This window comes from Rutidosis leptorrhynchoides, chromosome 10 (genome assembly GCF_046630445.1).
Source record: "Rutidosis leptorrhynchoides isolate AG116_Rl617_1_P2 chromosome 10, CSIRO_AGI_Rlap_v1, whole genome shotgun sequence".
Classification (NCBI taxonomy): domain Eukaryota; kingdom Viridiplantae; phylum Streptophyta; class Magnoliopsida; order Asterales; family Asteraceae; genus Rutidosis; species Rutidosis leptorrhynchoides.
This window is the reverse complement of record NC_092342.1, coordinates 27,701,364-27,720,818: the sequence shown is the minus strand read 5'-3', so window position 1 is coordinate 27,720,818 and position 19,455 is coordinate 27,701,364. Positions and strand designations below refer to the sequence as shown.

At 36.3% G+C, this 19,455-nt stretch overlaps 1 protein-coding gene across 1 annotated transcript; it reads left to right on the top strand.

The window, feature by feature from the left end:
• Positions 1-16,432: 16,432 nt before the first annotated feature.
• Positions 16,433-19,236, top strand: LOC139870152 (xanthotoxin 5-hydroxylase CYP82C4-like). Its single transcript, XM_071857998.1, is given in 3 exon segments — positions 16,433-16,546; positions 16,549-17,370; positions 18,607-19,236. Coding segments are annotated over 3 exon segments (1,566 nt in total).
• Positions 19,237-19,455: the final 219 nt, after the last annotated feature.

Below are 19,455 nucleotides of genomic sequence, written 5' to 3'. Positions count from 1 at the left end.
AACCATCGAAGTCGTTCTTCTCTTAGCTTGTCGACGATGCTTCTAACTTTCAGGTTCTCCCTAAAAACACTATTTGGAATCATATCCAACATCGTCTTACCGCATGTCCACCTAAGCATCCTCATCTCTGCCACCTCCATCCTTCTCTCTTGTGCCTTCGTCATTGGCCAACACTCTGATCAATTAATTGAAATTAAGGCAAACAAATGGATTCTTAATTAATTGATGCAAGCGGTCATGTACAGTAACATGAATATATATTATATATGTTATATATTCAAGAGTTTCATCAATTAATTTAGAAAATGAGACTACTTGCGAACGATTTAATTTCTGTATTTGGGTTACCACACGGGATTTTCTTGTTTCGCTTCTTTAATACTTCCCGAAAAGCAATTTGAAAATAGAGTTCTCTATATGAATATTATATTACTCCCATATATAACACGGATGTATGGATAAAATCCTCGTACAAGAATATATATGGATCCAGTGGCGGATCCAGGATTTTATTCCACCCGGGGCAAAAAAAAATTTAAAACCGTAGCAAATTTTTTTGGCAAAATATGGAGGTTTTGGGGCAAATTATAGAGGTTTTGGGGCAAAATTTGAAGGTTTTGGGGCAAAATTTGGCGAGTTTTGGGCAAAATTTGAAGGTTTTGGGGCAAAATTTGTAAGTTTTTGGGGCAAAAAAAAAATTCACCGGGGGCAAAGTCGAAAAATCCAAAATTTTTACACTGAAAATTTCAAATCCACCGGGGGCGGGCGCCCCCCTCCCCTCTACATTGTATCCGCCTCTGTATGGATCGATCTGCATATTCATTGGAGCGTAAATACAAGGAGATCTATCTTGGATTCAAGACTAATTCTTATGATGAAACCACCACCATACCGAGTACGCGTTTTCTATTAATCTTATTTATTTTATGCCATGAATGACATGAATATTGTTTCATTTTATATGTGGTAATCCAAATCGATTGGATACTGAGAAACAAGGAAAAAGATCCCATTATAATATCTAATTTCATAACTGAATTAGGAAATCTTATCTTCCTTGTGAAATTGTGTCTGTTGGGTTTTTAAAATGGAGGGTAACCATCGTAAGGACTTATCTGTATTCATTTTATATAATATAAACATGATTGTTTCGGATAGTTTATTATGTTTATACGAAATATGAAATGTTGGCATAAAAAAGTCAAACGGTTCAAGTGTTTGAAAGATTATGTTTTTCTGGTCCAATGGTTGCCATACCGTTTTGTACAGGTTGTGATCCAACATCTGACTTTTGGTTTGTAAACCAAAAGGTATCATCAGTGTAAATTACAACCTTTGATTTTTGTCATCATATGAGAATCTCATGTTTTGAGATCATGAATTATATAATGGTGACAATAACCTAGAATTTACTGTAATGAATTCGCATGCGGTATGAATAACATTTTGAGAAACGGGTATGGCTGTTAATGAATCAACATATGTGGTTGTTGACCATTGTTTATTTCGTTTTCCTAAATGGTTTCTTTTTTGGATAAAACAAGAAATCAACACAAATTGTGTTGTGCTAAGATGGATTATTTGAATATTTGAGATATATTTCAATTTTAATATGGAACGAGATTTCCATATTGCTTAATTGTCTACAAATACCGTTTTGGTATTGAATTGAAATTATGCTTAGAAAATCGTGAGTATGTATATGTTATGACATAAGTGATCAAATAGCATATGTGATATGAAGAAATTAAGCATGTCTAGTATGATTTTATAAGTATACATTGTGACATGGTTTAAGTATCTTAATACTTGTAAAAGCCAACCATGGACTATGGTTTATTCACAATCTGAAATCCTTAAGGCATATTAATTTGTATTGAGTTTACTATTGACCAAGAAGATTATACATCTGCAAGTTGTTGGGTTTTTACACTTGGCATAGATGAGGTATCTTCGATCAAAAAGGTTGATGTTGAGACTATTGATATTATAAACTTGTTGTCATTACTTCTTGGATCTAGAAGTGGATTGGCTAGGGTATGTTTATAATAATAATCTTACCATCTAATGTAATGGTAATAATTGTGTGCATAATGATAATGGGGATACATTATCAAGGGTGTACAAATTATAGGTTTACATTGGTGAGTCCGTGAAAAGTGGACATACACACTGACTGATCAATCAATTAATTTTAAGTACGTACGGGTTTCTTATGGTCATATAAGAATTTAGTAAGTCCTTGGATATAAGGATTACAAAGGAAGAATTGATTGAAGTCGAAAGAGATAGTAATGTCCATTTAGATCTTTAATTATGAGATATTTGTTAGCTAAGGCATATAGTCAAATGTACAAGGGAAAATCTAGATACTTATGCATTAGACAAACTTTGTTTCATGAGGTTATCACGAATGGAGTGATATATGTGGATTTTGTTGGGTTACAACCAAATTTGACAAATCACTTGACAAAAGCATTAGCTGGATGCGCGCAAAAGTTAGCTAATATTATGGGATTGAAGTCCATTTAAATCTTCCATAGTGAGATACCCAATTTCCTCCTAGTACAACGTTAGGAGCTTGAATTCAATGTGGAAAGCCTACTATCTGAAGATTGAAACACATTAATATTCTGATCCCAAAGTATGTGTTTAGACCCGTGAGTTGAGTAGGTTGAAGTTTAACTTCTTAATAGCTCTTTTGAAAAATTGCATATGCGGGTGCAAGACTAAAAGAGTTACCTATGTGAGTATGAAGTTTGCCGCTTCAAAGAAGCTTGGACTTGGCTTCCTATATGCTCATGAAAGGATATGGACGCATGGCTTATAAAAGCGTCAAGATGAACAATAGAGCATTGAACTTATGTGTATATTTTCTTCATTATAATCACTATGGATAGAAAGGGTTCAATTCTTAGTAACACCCTTGATATTCGATTATATGAATTGAATTTATACTAATATGAAATTCAATCGTCACGACATTTCATTTATGCGTAAGTTTGTATGTATGTTCTAGTTATTTAGTAAATCAAATGATTACACTAAAAATTGAGGGGGGGGGGGGGATTGTTGGTGATTTTAGTGTCACGGTCATTTTGTGTGATAAGTGATTTACTTGAGACAAGGGGGTTTCGAGTTAAGCTCAAATACAAGTTAGGAGAATGTGGAGTGCACGCTTGTATAAGCTAACTTGATTAATCAAAGTGAAACGTTATGTTTGTAAGTTGGTGTCTTTTTGCCAAAAGACACAACTCTTTATGAATATGTGTCATTATTAATGAAATGGTGTAACTTATAATGAAATGGTGTCTTAACCTTTTAATCATAAGGTGTGACTTTTCATGGAAACTTTTATACCAAAAGATGCATCTTTTCATGGTGACCTTTCATAAACTATATATAGATGATACTTGTCTCATTTTCTATGATGATGAAAAATTGAACATTCATAATAAACTCTTTGTTCTTGACTCTAATTTAAATTGCCTATATTGGAGTTGTGCCTTTGTCTTATCCCGAATAAAGATTTCGTGTAACCCTAAGGCAATTTACGTATAGGGTCGAAATACTTTATCGTGAAAGTGATTACACGATTCAAAGGTTTATCCGGATATTCAAACCCTATTATCCAACATTCTTTCCCATGCTTTTAACCTTATTACTCTTACAAGCATACACCTTATTCCAACACTTGAAAGATTGGCATTTGACTTCCCCATTTGCCTCCCAAAAACCGTCCACTTTGCTTCATGGAGGGAGTTCTCATTTCATTTTTTACTTGTTACATAATTACTTGCATTTCATTTCTTTTTCACACACATTCAAACACCACAACATTTTCTCTCATTTCTCTCTCAAATATTGTAAGCAACAACTCTTGTTCTCTTTCTTTTTTCTTCAAAACCGTAGGCCTCAACTATCATCATCATTGTTTCTTATTTTGTTACTTGATTAATACTTGTTTGTTGTTGTTGTTTTAAAGATCAAGTTCTTTAGCTTGCATCTTCATATATCTTGGTTACTTCCATCTCTTTTGTTGATGAAGAACCAAGAACAAGAACTCAAACTTTTTAGTTTTTAGTTCTACTTTAAGTGTTTTCAAGACTAAAAGTTCATAAGTTTATAATCTTCTTTGTTTTCATGTTTGTAGACTTGAATTCTTAAGATTCAAAACTTTAGTTTGAATCTTCTCAAGTATGAAGCAAATATAAACATAATACTTGTAGATCTAGTTTATTTCTTCATTTTTATTTACTTTAAATTTGTGTTTGATGTTCATGGTCAAGTATTACTAGTTAACACTTGATCTCATACTTCTTGAAACCAAAGTTAACTTTGTAAGTTCAAGAACATAGAAGTATAACTTACTAGTTATAACTTCATATACTTGTGTTGGATTTAACTTAAGAACTATAGATCAATACTTTTGGGTCTAGGATCTTCAAGATCTAATTAAGAACTATGTTCTACAACCTAAGATGTAACATCCCGCATTTTTCCGTTAAATTATTTTAACGCCCGTCTTTTTCTTTTAAATAATGCCCTTCGTATCTAGATTCGTATCCTTGTTAAGTAACATTTAAAATATTCTCGTTATCGGATTATAACGTCTCCCGTACTCCCGTGTAATTTAAAATATTCGTTCGGTTAACTCTCGCACCCGATTACAAACTAAAGGGACTAGTTTTGCCAAAAAGACAAAGAGGTGACTAGCACTTTGACTAGTCAACCTCCTCCCCATTTTTCTTTTATTTTCTTTTCCATTTTTTTCTCATACTTCTCCATTTTCTTTCAATCTTTCAAAAAGCAATTCATCATCTAATTTTGATTTAGGAAGCTCACAACAAATCCGACTACATATTCTTGATCCTCGTTTCATCCTCTTCGATTTGATACCAACCTCATCCATTTTGGGTAACTTTCTAAAATCACTAATTTTATGTGTTCTTGAGATTTTTGAGTTATAAAGTTGTTAATTAGTGTCTATGGCTCATTGTGATGTCGTGTATGTAAATTGTATGCTCGATTCGTTGTTTTTGGTGTAACTAGTTCAATATGAAAATTACTTGCTAAATCCTTGATTTTGGATGATCAAATGTTGTTAGATTGTTAAAGTGCATGTTTTAAAAGTGTTACTAGTATCATTAGCTTCGGTTTGATGTATAGGTTGATTAAGGAAACTCCAAGAATATGATTAATGATTTTGTGAACTTGGATTAGGGTTTGATAAGCTTTACATGAACTTTTGATGCGTCAAATGCTATGAGATATTGTTGTTAAGCGTTTTGTTGCAATGTGTGTTTGATTACCTTCGAAACGGCATAACATACATGTAAATTGGTTGCCCGAATCATAAAATGCGTTTTTGGAACTTGAACTTAGATTATGAATGTTTAATTTCGGTTTTTGGTTGTTATAAGTGCAAGTTTGATTGATGATATGTGTTTAGTTGCATTCCTCGTCAAAATACCTTTCCAACGATGTATGATAGGCGTTATAAGTGTTTACGGGTCAAGAGTTGTGTTTGAATTGGTTTTGGCTCGTGCATATTTGTGGAAAACAGAAACAGACCTGTACAGGGGGTGGCGCGGCGCGCCCCTTACCCGCGCGGCGCGCAGAATAGGCTGAACAGATTCTGACCTCCTTGTCCATTTACACGCGAAATGTTTGACTAGCTACCGACCTCCGATTCACATGAAACTTGTTCTAATATACTTATATATGAATATTTAACATAGAAAAATAGTCCGGGACCCGACCCGAACATGTTGACTTTTTCGTTGACTTTGACCCGACCAAGTTTGACTTTTTGTCAAACTTAACCAATCACTTATACAACCTTTCTAACATGCTTTTATACTTGATTCTCGCATGAAACTTGGCAACGTGATTCACATGCTATATTTAATCGAGTCGTAACGAGCCATAGGACTAATTGAACACATTTCACCCGACCTTGTGTCGTAACCGGTTAATTGATATAACTTACTTGTTTAGGTCAAGGCTAAGCAACTTTCATGCACACGTATACTTTGTGAAGTACATTTATACTCGTGCACTCGAGGTGAGATCATAGTCCCACCTTTTCAACAACTTTTATTCTTTTAAATCGTGGGCTGAGAAACATATACATTACATATTTATATACATTTCACATGTATATATACTTTTCATACTTTTATACTTTGAATACAAATACGAATACAAAGATACAGACGAGTTAGAACAAAAGTCCTCAATCCAATTATCATTAGTTCCACTTGCAGGGTGTAAGTGTAAGCGAGTGATTATGTTGTGTGGCCATACGGGTTTAACGAACCCTCATTCAGACGGTTCGCTACCGTTAGTGGATGAAATATAATTTCAACGTGCATAGTGTATGTTCTAACACTATATTCAAAATTCAGAGGGAAGATTCAGTTAAGTTTTGGTAATTGGGTGCTCGTGATACCGACAACATCTTTTGGGATGTATACGCTTGATATTCACTTTATACTAAATCTTGTGGTTTACAAACACATCTTTAGAGATGTATACGCCTTGATACTAAACCTTGTGATTCAAAATATACTTTTACAAATACATTTATGATCTCACCAACGTTTTTCGTTGACAGTTTTCTACATGTTTTTCTCAGGTCTTGCACGATATGTGATACATGCTTCCGCTCATTATTTGATACTTGCATTGGATGTCGAGTATACATGCTTTTCATGGAGCGTCTTTTGACTTTACTTTAAACTGTGTCGCCTAGATTTCAATCGTACTTATAACGTTGTAACTTAACTTGTGGTTGAACAATTCTTGTAAACTTTGAAACAATCTTTATTTTGAAATGAAGGCGACATATTTTGGTCAAACTTTATCTTAAAGACTTATAATCAGGTAATGGGACCCACGTAGCCGACGCCGTCACTTGACGATTTGTCGGGGTCGCTACAGTTGGTATCAGAGCCTTGGTTGTAGGGATTTAGAGTTCATTTGTGTCCACCCCGAGTCATAAGGTACATAGGTGAATCTAGACTACAACCGGCATATAGACTGAAGTAGGAATTACTTGACTATTTGTGCATTTATACTCGAACTCTTCTATCATATCTAACTCGTATTCGATCTTGATCTTACATGGATAAATTTTGTTGATGCGCCACCTTGACTTTATGAAGTAATGTTAAATGCACATGAGAATCAGGGTAATATAATTTCCGGGATTATATTACGGTGATTCACATGGACGTTCCGACATTATGACATAAAGAATTTAGGGCGAGTCAAGGAAAATTTTCTCTCTATCCTTAATCCATACTCCGGTTAGTATTGTTGAAAATACTAACCAACGATATTCTTGTGTCTTGAAGGAACAATGGCTCCTCGTCGCGTACGCCGCAATGAAACTCCCGAACAAGCTCTCGACCGGATGATAGCTACCGCCGTAGATGCGGCCATGGCCGGTCACTCATCCAACAACAATAATAATAACAACCACAACAACAACAACAATGGAGCCGGAAACTCAAACGAGGGGTGCTCCTATAAAGCTTTCATGGGGTGCAAACCTCACACTTTTGATGGAACCGGGGGACCGGTCGTGCTCACCCGATGGTTTGAGCAAACGGAAGCCGTCTTTAGCATAAGCGGTTGTCGGGACCAAGACAAGGTCAAATACTCCACTCACACTTTCTCCGGAATTGCTCTAACATGGTGGAACACCTATGTTCAATCGGTGGGTACCGATGAAGCTCATGCCCTCTCTTGGGCCGATCTAAAGGAAAAGATGATTGTTGAATATTTTCCGCGCGAAGAAACCCGAAAGCTTGAGGGAGAACTAAGAGCTTTGAAAGCGGTCGGAAACGATCTTAAAGCTTATAATCAACGCTTCGCCGAACTATCCTTGATGTGTCCTAATCTTGTTAACCCCGAATCTCAAAGGATTGAACTCTACATGCTCGGTCTTCCAAAAAGCATCAAACAAGGGGTGATGTCATCCAAACCCACTACTCATCAAGCCGCTATGAACATGGCTCGCCAACTAATTGAAACGGTTGACGAAATCGTAGTTCCGGCACCTAAGGCCGAGGATAAATCGGGCGGCAACAAAAGAAAGTGGGAACCCTCTCAATCAAGCAACAACAACTTTGCTAAGAAGCCTTACACCTCCGACGGCAAGAGGGGTTATACCGGACACCTACCGTATTGTAACGAGTGCTACAAACATCATTTAGGCGAATGTGGCAAACCATTTTGCTTGAAGTGTCAAAGAAGTGGCCATGTAGCCCACGATTGTAGGAATACCACTCCCGTCGCTCAAAAGGAGCCCAATGCACCCAAGACGGGTGTTTGTTTTGAATGTGGCCAACCGGGACATTTTAGGAGTGCGTGCCCAAATAAGAAAATCAACCCCAACGCACGCCGTTGAACTTTCAACATCGACACCTAGGATGCCCGAGACGACGATGGACTAGTCACGGGTACGTTTCTTCACAACAAACCGTATATTTCATACTTATTCGATTCGATTACCACTAGATGTTTATTAACCAAGTCTTTGACTCGTGCTCTTTACATTCCACTTTTTCCCCTAGACACTACTTAGGCAATTTAAGTGACCAACGGAAAAAAAAAAAATATTGTGTGCCTATAAAAATTTTATTGGAGGATATACGTTAAGACTTTTGACTTGACACCTATAGAACTAGGGAGCTCGAAACCTATTCGTAAAAAAAAAAAAAAAAAAAAAAAAAAAAAAAAAAAAAAAAAAATGTTTCCCCATCATCTTGTATAGATTATTGTGAACTGAGTAATTTTCGGTTGGAAACCGATACCCTCTCCCTCGCATCCATGACCTCATGATTTCTTGCATGAATCCCGTGTGTATTCCAAAACGACCTCCGTTCCGGTTATCATCAATTGGGGGTTAAGGGAGACAATGTCTCCTGAGTCTTTTCCGAACTCGCAACGTTAGTTGTAAATCTCCCTTAGTACCATTCGATTTATCCAAGGCTCGTCCGTATCCATAAACCTCTTGAACCGCGTATGCAGATTCATGTAGACTAATCTGTTATCGTATTTATAGATGACATCTTAACTTATTTAAGTAAAGAAGGAAAACGAACAACATCACCATCTTACGCTCGAACTTTTGAGAAAAGAGCAACTCTATACCAAATTCTCCGAGTGAGAATTTCTGTTGAACGAAGTCCAATTTTCTAGACCATGATGTTAATGGTCAAGGCATTACAATCAATCTCGAAATCAAGCCACATGTAATCAGGAAACTCTCCCCACTCAGACTTGTATTCGTAAAATCTTAGATCTCGTCTGTTACTACCGAAGATTCATTTCTGACTTTTCTCGTGATTACACGACTTTTAAACTCGTTAACTCACTAAGGAAAAACTATAAACCTCTCCGTGTTCGAGCCTTGAGCGTGATTCTTCACACCAACATTTCTAGTTAAATTCGTTATTTTACACGAAGAAGTCGAATACTAAATTGTGGATCCGATCAATTTTCTCGTCATCACGTACCACACTACATACCTCTGATATTTCACCATTACCGTCTGATATTACTGGAATTTAAGATAACACACAATCCAATGATACTTCACTCTTCTTTGACTTAACGTCCTTGTGTTTCTGATAATCGGCCAACTATTATTCAACCCCGAACTATACAACTACGTGTACTACCTCGTTTCTCTTTCAGACTTCAACTTTTGACAACTAGAGGCACGTTATGGCAACCTCGAGATGTAAGCTCATCCTATTCTAAGTCCTCATTTCACTCCTATCTTTATCGCTCGCATTTTCGTTTAAAGAAACTCCTTGTAACATTTCTCCATGGATAGAGAAACTCCTCATATTTCATAAGTATTCGCCACGAGGGTGAATAGTCCTAACGAACATTTTTCGAACACTAACTAACTTGTTCAAACGTATCTTAAGAGATTCTATTCCAACACGGTGTATCTTTGTCAATTATTCCGTATTGAAATACTCGTTTCACTTCTAATTTTACAAGGAACCTTGGGAACCCGCTTAGACGTGAGTACCGCGTATCTCCCACAACCGATGAACCGAGAAAACGAACGATTTACGTCTTGGAGAGACATGTCACAAGCTCGTATTGTCACCTTTAGTAGATCACTCGCACAACAGTAGTTACCACCCGTGTGCTCACCCGCACTTTCCGAAACCCTATATGACCGCTAATGTCATACCCCTGTTCATTTAACCAAAGCATCAACCACCGAAATCTGAACTCCATCAAGAAACAACAATTGAAATCATTCAAATCCGAGGAGGGCTCGAGACGATCCGTAGTCGCCAAAAGAGTTATACCAAACTTAGATGAAAACCTCACAAATCCCAGTGTGTAACCGCGTAATATTGAGAAACCGCACCTTGAAAAGGTGTAATCCATTTTGGGGAAATCGAGAAAGGCTAGCCGCAATATCGAACCTTTTGAAACCTTGGGGCGTATTGGAACCGCTTCCTACCGCTTAGAACTTTCGACTCAATTAAGCTTCCGTTTACCCTACATTTCGTGTAACAAACTGGGAAACGTGTCCTGCGGAACAGGAACGTGCAATCCTGCCAGATACACCAACTATTGATGACAAACTTCTCTTCATGGGAAAACCGGTTAAAACCGGGGATCGTAAAACCAAACCTTAATGCAACGTAATACCCTAACTATCTACATTCGTGAGAACACTCAAGGACGTACCTTCACTTATTCATAGCATGGACAACGTAAAGTCTCGAATAAGAGATATCGACTACTACTTCCAACTAAATTTCGGGACGAAATTTCTTTTGAGGTGTGGATAATGTAACATCCCGCATTTTTCCGTTAAATTATTTTAACGCCCGTCTTTTTCTTTTAAATAATGCCCTTCGTATCTAGATTCGTATCCTTGTTAAGTAACATTTAAAATATTCTCGTTATCGGATTATAACGTCTCCCGTACTCCCGTGTAATTTAAAATATTCGTTCGGTTAACTCTCGCACCCGATTACAAACTAAAGGGACTAGTTTTGCCAAAAAGACAAAGAGGTGACTAGCACTTTGACTAGTCAACCTCCTCCCCATTTTTCTTTTATTTTCTTTTCCATTTTTTTCTCATACTTCTCCATTTTCTTTCAATCTTTCAAAAAGCAATTCATCATCTAATTTTGATTTAGGAAGCTCACAACAAATCCGACTACATATTCTTGATCCTCGTTTCATCCTCTTCGATTTGATACCAACCTCATCCATTTTGGGTAACTTTCTAAAATCACTAATTTTATGTGTTCTTGAGATTTTTGAGTTATAAAGTTGTTAATTAGTGTCTATGGCTCATTGTGATGTCGTGTATGTAAATTGTATGCTCGATTCGTTGTTTTTGGTGTAACTAGTTCAATATGAAAATTACTTGCTAAATCCTTGATTTTGGATGATCAAATGTTGTTATATTGTTAAAGTGCATGTTTTAAAAGTGTTACTAGTATCATTAGCTTCGGTTTGATGTATAGGTTGATTAAGGAAACTCCAAGAATATGATTAATGATTTTGTGAACTTGGATTAGGGTTTGATAAGCTTTACATGAACTTTTGATGCGTCAAATGCTATGAGATATTGTTGTTAAGCGTTTTGTTGCAATGTGTGTTTGATTACCTTCGAAACGGCATAACATACATGTAAATTGGTTGCCCGAATCATAAAATGCGTTTTTGGAACTTGAACTTAGATTATGAATGTTTAATTTCGGTTTTTGGTTGTTATAAGTGCAAGTTTGATTGATGATATGTGTTTAGTTGCATTCCTCGTCAAAATACCTTTCCAACGATGTATGATAGGCGTTATAAGTGTTTACGGGTCAAGAGTTGTGTTTGAATTGGTTTTGGCTCGTGCATATTTGTGGAAAACAGAAACAGACCTGTACAGGGGGTGGCGCGGCGCGCCCCTTACCCGCGCGGCGCGCAGAATAGGCTGAACAGATTCTGACCTCCTTGTCCATTTACACGCGAAATGTTTGACTAGCTACCGACCTCCGATTCACATGAAACTTGTTCTAATATACTTATATATGAATATTTAACATAGAAAAATAGTCCGGGACCCGACCCGAACATGTTGACTTTTTCGTTGACTTTGACCCGACCAAGTTTGACTTTTTGTCAAACTTAACCAATCACTTATACAACCTTTCTAACATGCTTTTATACTTGATTCTCGCATGAAACTTGGCAACGTGATTCACATGCTATATTTAATCGAGTCGTAACGAGCCATAGGACTAATTGAACACATTTCACCCGACCTTGTGTCGTAACCGGTTAATTGATATAACTTACTTGTTTAGGTCAAGGCTAAGCAACTTTCATGCACACGTATACTTTGTGAAGTACATTTATACTCGTGCACTCGAGGTGAGATCATAGTCCCACCTTTTCAACAACTTTTATTCTTTTAAATCGTGGGCTGAGAAACATATACATTACATATTTATATACATTTCACATGTATATATACTTTTCATACTTTTATACTTTGAATACAAATACGAATACAAAGATACAGACGAGTTAGAACAAAAGTCCTCAATCCAATTATCATTAGTTCCACTTGCAGGGTGTAAGTGTAAGCGAGTGATTATGTTGTGTGGCCATACGGGTTTAACGAACCCTCATTCAGACGGTTCGCTACCGTTAGTGGATGAAATATAATTTCAACGTGCATAGTGTATGTTCTAACACTATATTCAAAATTCAGAGGGAAGATTCAGTTAAGTTTTGGTAATTGGGTGCTCGTGATACCGACAACATCTTTTGGGATGTATACGCTTGATATTCACTTTATACTAAATCTTGTGGTTTACAAACACATCTTTAGAGATGTATACGCCTTGATACTAAACCTTGTGATTCAAAATATACTTTTACAAATACATTTATGATCTCACCAACGTTTTTCGTTGACAGTTTTCTACATGTTTTTCTCAGGTCTTGCACGATATGTGATACATGCTTCCGCTCATTATTTGATACTTGCATTGGATGTCGAGTATACATGCTTTTCATGGAGCGTCTTTTGACTTTACTTTAAACTGTGTCGCCTAGATTTCAATCGTACTTATAACGTTGTAACTTAACTTGTGGTTGAACAATTCTTGTAAACTTTGAAACAATCTTTATTTTGAAATGAAGGCGACATATTTTGGTCAAACTTTATCTTAAAGACTTATAATCAGGTAATGGGACCCACGTAGCCGACGCCGTCACTTGACGATTTGTCGGGGTCGCTACATAAGATCTTGTTTACTTAAGTTACTTTCAAGTTTGTAGCTTGATATTACTTGTATAACTCTTGTATGTGTTGGATCTAAGATTTTGATGTAACTTTGGTTCATCAAACTTCATACAACTCTTAAGTGAGCTGTCTTACATGTATTAGACTTACACTTGTATCATGATAGTCAAAACTTGGTTAATATTACTTTAGAGTTCATGTGTGTGTCAAACCTAAGATCTTGATGTAACTTTGGTTCATCAAACTTCATACAACTCTTAATTGAGTTGTGCTACTTATCTTAGACTTGCACTTGTGTTATGATGGTCAAACCTTGGTTAATATGATGCAAACACATCAACGAGTTGTACACTTGAAGCAATATGCATCAAGGATGAGAACCGTGATGAGCATCGAGCACCAAGAACCCACCGGAACACTCTAGCTACTGTTTTCTGGGTCTGACTCGACCACCTGGGCTACTGTAAAGTTTATTTTCAGTTATCTCTGTTCGATTAGATAATTTTTCGTTTAAGACTCGTCTTAATCCGAGTTACGGTTTAGGATTTATGGCCCTCTGATCGTCACTATGTCCTTTTAACGATGTGCTGAAAAATTCTGACCTACTCGCACTTAAACCATCGCCACGGTCAAACGAAGACGAGTTTGGTTCTGGAATTCTTACAGCAACTAAAGGACTCATATACGGAGCCATGGCCACTGGTCTCACCTCATTTCAGTAGGTATAGAGGCCGTGGCGACTGGACGAAGTCAGCCTTCGTTCTAAACCCTAATCTTGACTTAAAACTTACTTTACCCTTTTGACCTAATGATGAATGATGATGATACTTAAGACCTAATTTACATACATTTAAACCTTTGAGAACGATTTACTAACTTAGTACCTTTTGACTTAGGTTGAGGACTTTCGGACCAACCACTTCGCTTACTTTACCGCGTACCGACTTTTACTACTTAACCACTGTGAGTTATAGCATCCCTTTTTACTTTAACTATTTTGAGAACTGAGAATACATGCGCATTTTACGTTTTACATACTAGGCACGAGTACTTAAACTTTATATATGTGTGGGTTATACAACGGCATAAACATTCCCTTTAGCTCGGTAACGTTTAGTCATTGGTTTTTGAACCGGTGAACGCGAATCTTAGATATGGATCCATATTGTATGACATCCCCACTCGGGCTAGTCGCGCTAGCATTTAACGGGTGTTTAATATTTCGTAAACATACGCACTCGCCAAGTGTACTTTCAGGGGGTTATAAACGTTAAGTTACTTACCAAGTGCCCACGGTTAAACATATACTTTACATACTGTTTTGAAACGCTCTTTGTAGCACTGAAATCTCGTGGCCTACCTTACATTACAGTTATACTTAAACTATAGCTCACCAACATTCGTGTTGACGTTTTAAGCATGTTTTTCTCAGGTGCTTAAGGTTGCTTGCTTCCGCTGTTGTACTAGTCTTGCTGATTAGCCACCCGCTGCCTTATTAGAGATGTTACCGCATGAAATGTTTATTTGCATTCAAACTTATTTACTTTTGAAACAATGATTTGTAACGACCTGAGGGTCACGTACTTTTATCTTTGCTTCTATTCATAGAAGCATACTTTTGTTGTAAAACATTCGACGTTAGTTATGACGTCACCTTTTATCATGAATGCAAACTTGTTTTGAAAACGCATATAGTGTTTGACCTTGTAATGATTCTGTTGTTGATGGTCCGTACATGTTGATTTAGTATGGGGCGTCACAGATAGGGCCCGTTAAAAATTCGGGTGGAATTAGTTTCTTTTATTTTAATAAAATTATATATTTACACTTTCAACCACTGAAAAAATGTAAACTTGAGGGATCGTTGTGTAAATTGAGCCAAAGTTGACCGATTGCAGTGTGAACGCAAATTCAAAACGAGAATCCGAAACAACTGAAACGACTAATTTTTGGATATGTTTTAGTATATAGGATAATAATAATAATTTGTCTTCAGCATTATTTTTATGTCTTTGAACATCTTTTCGGATTTATAATGAATTTTTTATCTTTACAAACGATATGTGCACCATTAACCAACAATCTAAATTCCAAGTGACCAAGCCCTGCTCAAAAATAGTATTTATCCAAAGACAATAACATAACGAATTGCTATAAAGCTACTTTTGGTTTACTTGGGTCCTTATAATTTTAAAATGTGAAACAGACATCCATTTAAAATCACTATTTTATCTCTAAATCTAACCAAACAACGTCGTTTTTCATGTTGCCATGTCGACTGAGAGGTCTAAATTGCATTACCTAACGCTATAACTGTTACTATGAGCAGTGGGAAATTTAGGATAAAAACCCAATGGAGTCGTGATTTTTTTTTTTTCAAAACTAATTATATTTGAAAAGTATTTTAGTATTATTTATCTCTAAAAAATTATAAATTCCACAAATATATGGGGTCCTATAGCTGATTTTAATGGTGTCCCGTACGGATTTGATAAGTATATTCTAAATAAAATTCCAAATCTAATAAAACAATGAGGTCATTGACTCCACATGGTTGGCTCTAGATTCGCCCACTGACTATGAGCCACAAGTTTCATTATAAATACAACTCAAGTAATTTATATCGTAGAATGTTTTTTTGGCCGGAAAACGTTAAACGACTATATATCAAAATTTGTATTTAAAGTTTTTCTAATCTGCTTCTTTAAGCATCCTCGGGTGTATAATGAATTTTTTATGTGTGCAAACCATATGTTGCACCATTAACCAACAATCTAAATTCCAAGCGATGACGCCCTGCTCCAAAAATAGTATTTAGTATTATTATGTGGAATGGTGTCACATATCTTATCCAAAGACAATGACATAACGAATTGCTCTGAAGCTACTTTCGGTTTACTTGGTTCCTTATAATTTTAAAATGTGAAACACACATCTATTTAGAATCACTAATAATTTATTTCTAAGTCTAACCAAACAACAACGTTTTTCATGTCGCCATGTTGACTGAGAGGTCTAAATTGCATTACCTAACGCTATAACTGTTACTATGAGCCACAAGATCTATTATAAATACAACTCAAGTATTTGTTTTCTGTACCAAATAAGCAACAACAAATATACATCAACATGAAAAATTTACATTTACCCCAGTTTTCACCATATGTAGTCCTGGTGATTTTCATTTTAACCTACACTTACTACAAAATAAGAAACAAAAACAACACAAAAAAGGTTGTAAACTACTTAAACCACCAGTACCCTCAGGTTCATTGCCTTTTATCGGTCACCTTCATTTTTTACGTGGTCAAGCTCCTTTAGCAAGAATACTTGGAAAGATAGCCGATGACTACGGGCCCATTTACTCCCTACGTCTTGGTAGTCGTCAAGCGTTAGTTGTCAGCAGTTGGCAGATGGTCAAAGAGTGCTTTACTACCAATGACAAAAACTTTGCAACTAGACCCTATTCGGCCGTTAGCCGACACATGGTGTATGACAACACTGGTTTTGCATTAGCACCATATGGACCATATTGGCGAGAAATGCGAAAGCTGGTTAGCTCTGAGCTTTTTACAAGCCAACGCGTTGAAAAGTTTTGTCATATTCGTAACTCGGAAGTGAATGACTCCATTGTTGACCTTTTTAAGTTGCAGAGTGGGGGCAGAGCACCTGTTTTGAACATGAGTAAGTGGTTTGAGAACATAACGTTTAATATAATCATACGTGTTTTAGCAGGGAAAAGATTTAGTGAAGAAGGTTATAACGAAGACGTACATGTGAAAGAAGCTATAACGGAAGGGTTGTATATTAGTGGCGCTTTTGTTGTGTCTGATTTTTTTCCGTTTTTGGAACGAATCGACATTGGAGGGTACGTTAAAGCTATGAAACAAGTGGCGAAACAAGTTGATGGGGTTATTGGAAAATGGCTTGATGAACATATTGAGAAGAGAAAAGAGTGTGATACTGATGAAGAAGGCGATTTCATGGATGTGATGCTGTCAACTCTGCCGGAAGACGCTAAAATGTCGGGCCAAGGGCGTGAAACAATCATCAAGTCAACAACCCTGGTAAGTTTCTTACTTTTACTTCGATTTTTTCAAGCATTCTATTACAAAAGGGTTGATTTGGGTAATTATTTACTTATAACGAGGTCAACAAAACCAAAAGTTAGTTAACTTGACCCATTTTAACCCATTACTCGACCCATCCAATTTGCCACCTCAAATGGTCCTTCTACAAATAGGGAATATCCCTAATCGTTCTTTATTAAAAAAAATGAATGAAAATTACGGCGTCTTTGAGGGTGTACAAGATAGGTCATCGAACAGAGCAAACAAATTTTAAATGGGTCCAAGTTAGGAATGACAATGGTCACCCGATCCGGTAGATATCCACCCGATCCACCCGCTTCGTGATGGATATAGATGAACCTAAATGGATATGGATACGAATATGGATGAACCTAAATGGATATGGATATGGAAATGGATGAAAAGTTTCATCTATGGATATATCCATTACCACCCGAATTCCAGAAATACATAAAAAATACATAAATATAGATATATGCTTACATATTTACTATTACAAGCTCATTTACCATTAGGTATACATTTTTCTTTCAACCTTATAATATAATAACTATAATATATTACAATAAAACATGTATATCTAACAAAATAAACTTACAAATTTCATATTTTATTTTTCATAATCTATGTTTTTTAGTAAATTTAACAAACTTTGTTACATCATCGACAAAGATTACACATTTTTATGGATATAATTTAATTATATCATTTTATATTTATTTTTGATATACTACGTTTTTTTAATCGCATATTAAAATATATTATGACATTTTTATTAATATCCATTGGATATCTATTAACTCGCTTAATCCACTGGATACGGATATGGACGGATGACTTGAAACTAAGTGGATATGGATATGGATGGAAAAAAAACTAAATGGATATGGTCATATGGATATGGATACGGCATCACCCGATCCATTGCCATCTCGAATCCAAGTATGTCAAAAAGAACTTACAGCCAAAAAAGTCGTTTTCTTCTTTTGACACAAATTACCCCAAGTCAAAAGCCATGATCAAGAGATCTCTGAAACGATAACATGCTTTTGTTATTTATAATGATAACTTTTTAGTAGAATTATTATTATATACATCGAGAAATTTAACGTCTATAAGTTATAACAGCCCATTTTTGTATCTCGATCAGGGACTTATAAATTAATGAGACGACCCTGAATGAAAATACTAAAACTGCAATTATTTTTGTAGGTTCTCATGTTGACGGGTTCAGAAAGCACTGCGTTGACAATGACATGGGCGCTTTCTTTACTACTGAACAACCCAAACGTCTTAAAATCAGCGCAGAAGGAGCTTGATATCCATGTAGGCAAACATAGATGGGCCGAAGATTCAGACGTTAAAAACTTAACATATCTACAAGCCATAGTCAAGGAAACGCTGAGATTGTATCCACCGGGAGCCTTAGCAGGTCCTCACGAGGCCATGGAGGACTGCCATGTTGAGAAATATCATGTCCCAAAAGGGACCCGGTTAATAGTAAACGTATGGAAGTTACACCGGGACCCACAAGTTTGGTCCGATCCGCATGAGTTTAGACCAGAAAGGTTTCTTAAGGAACATTGTGATTTAAATTATCAGGGTCATAACTTTGAGTACATTCCGTTCGGTACTGGAAGACGAATGTGTCATGCGATCACATTTGCTTCGCATGTTATATACTTGACACTTGCTCGGTTAATTCAAGGGTTTGACTTGTCAACGCCAATGGGGAAACCTGTTGATATGACTGAGGGGTTAGGCATTGCGTTACAGAAGGTTAAACCGCTTGAAGTGATCATTACTCCACGCCTTCCTCAAGAACTCTATCAGACCAATTAGATGAATTTCGGAGCTGCATGATGAAGCTGTTTGTCGAGAATAAGAGAGACGATTGCACATTAGCTGCTTATGTGTTAATAAGAAATAAGAATGCTAGCAAGTTATATCTTTCAAGTTATAATTGTTTTGCTGTGAAAGATTCTCAGTGAATAATTGTTAACCCATGTACTTAAGAATTTGAATTTGAACTTAAAAGACAGTTATTGGTTACTATTACCT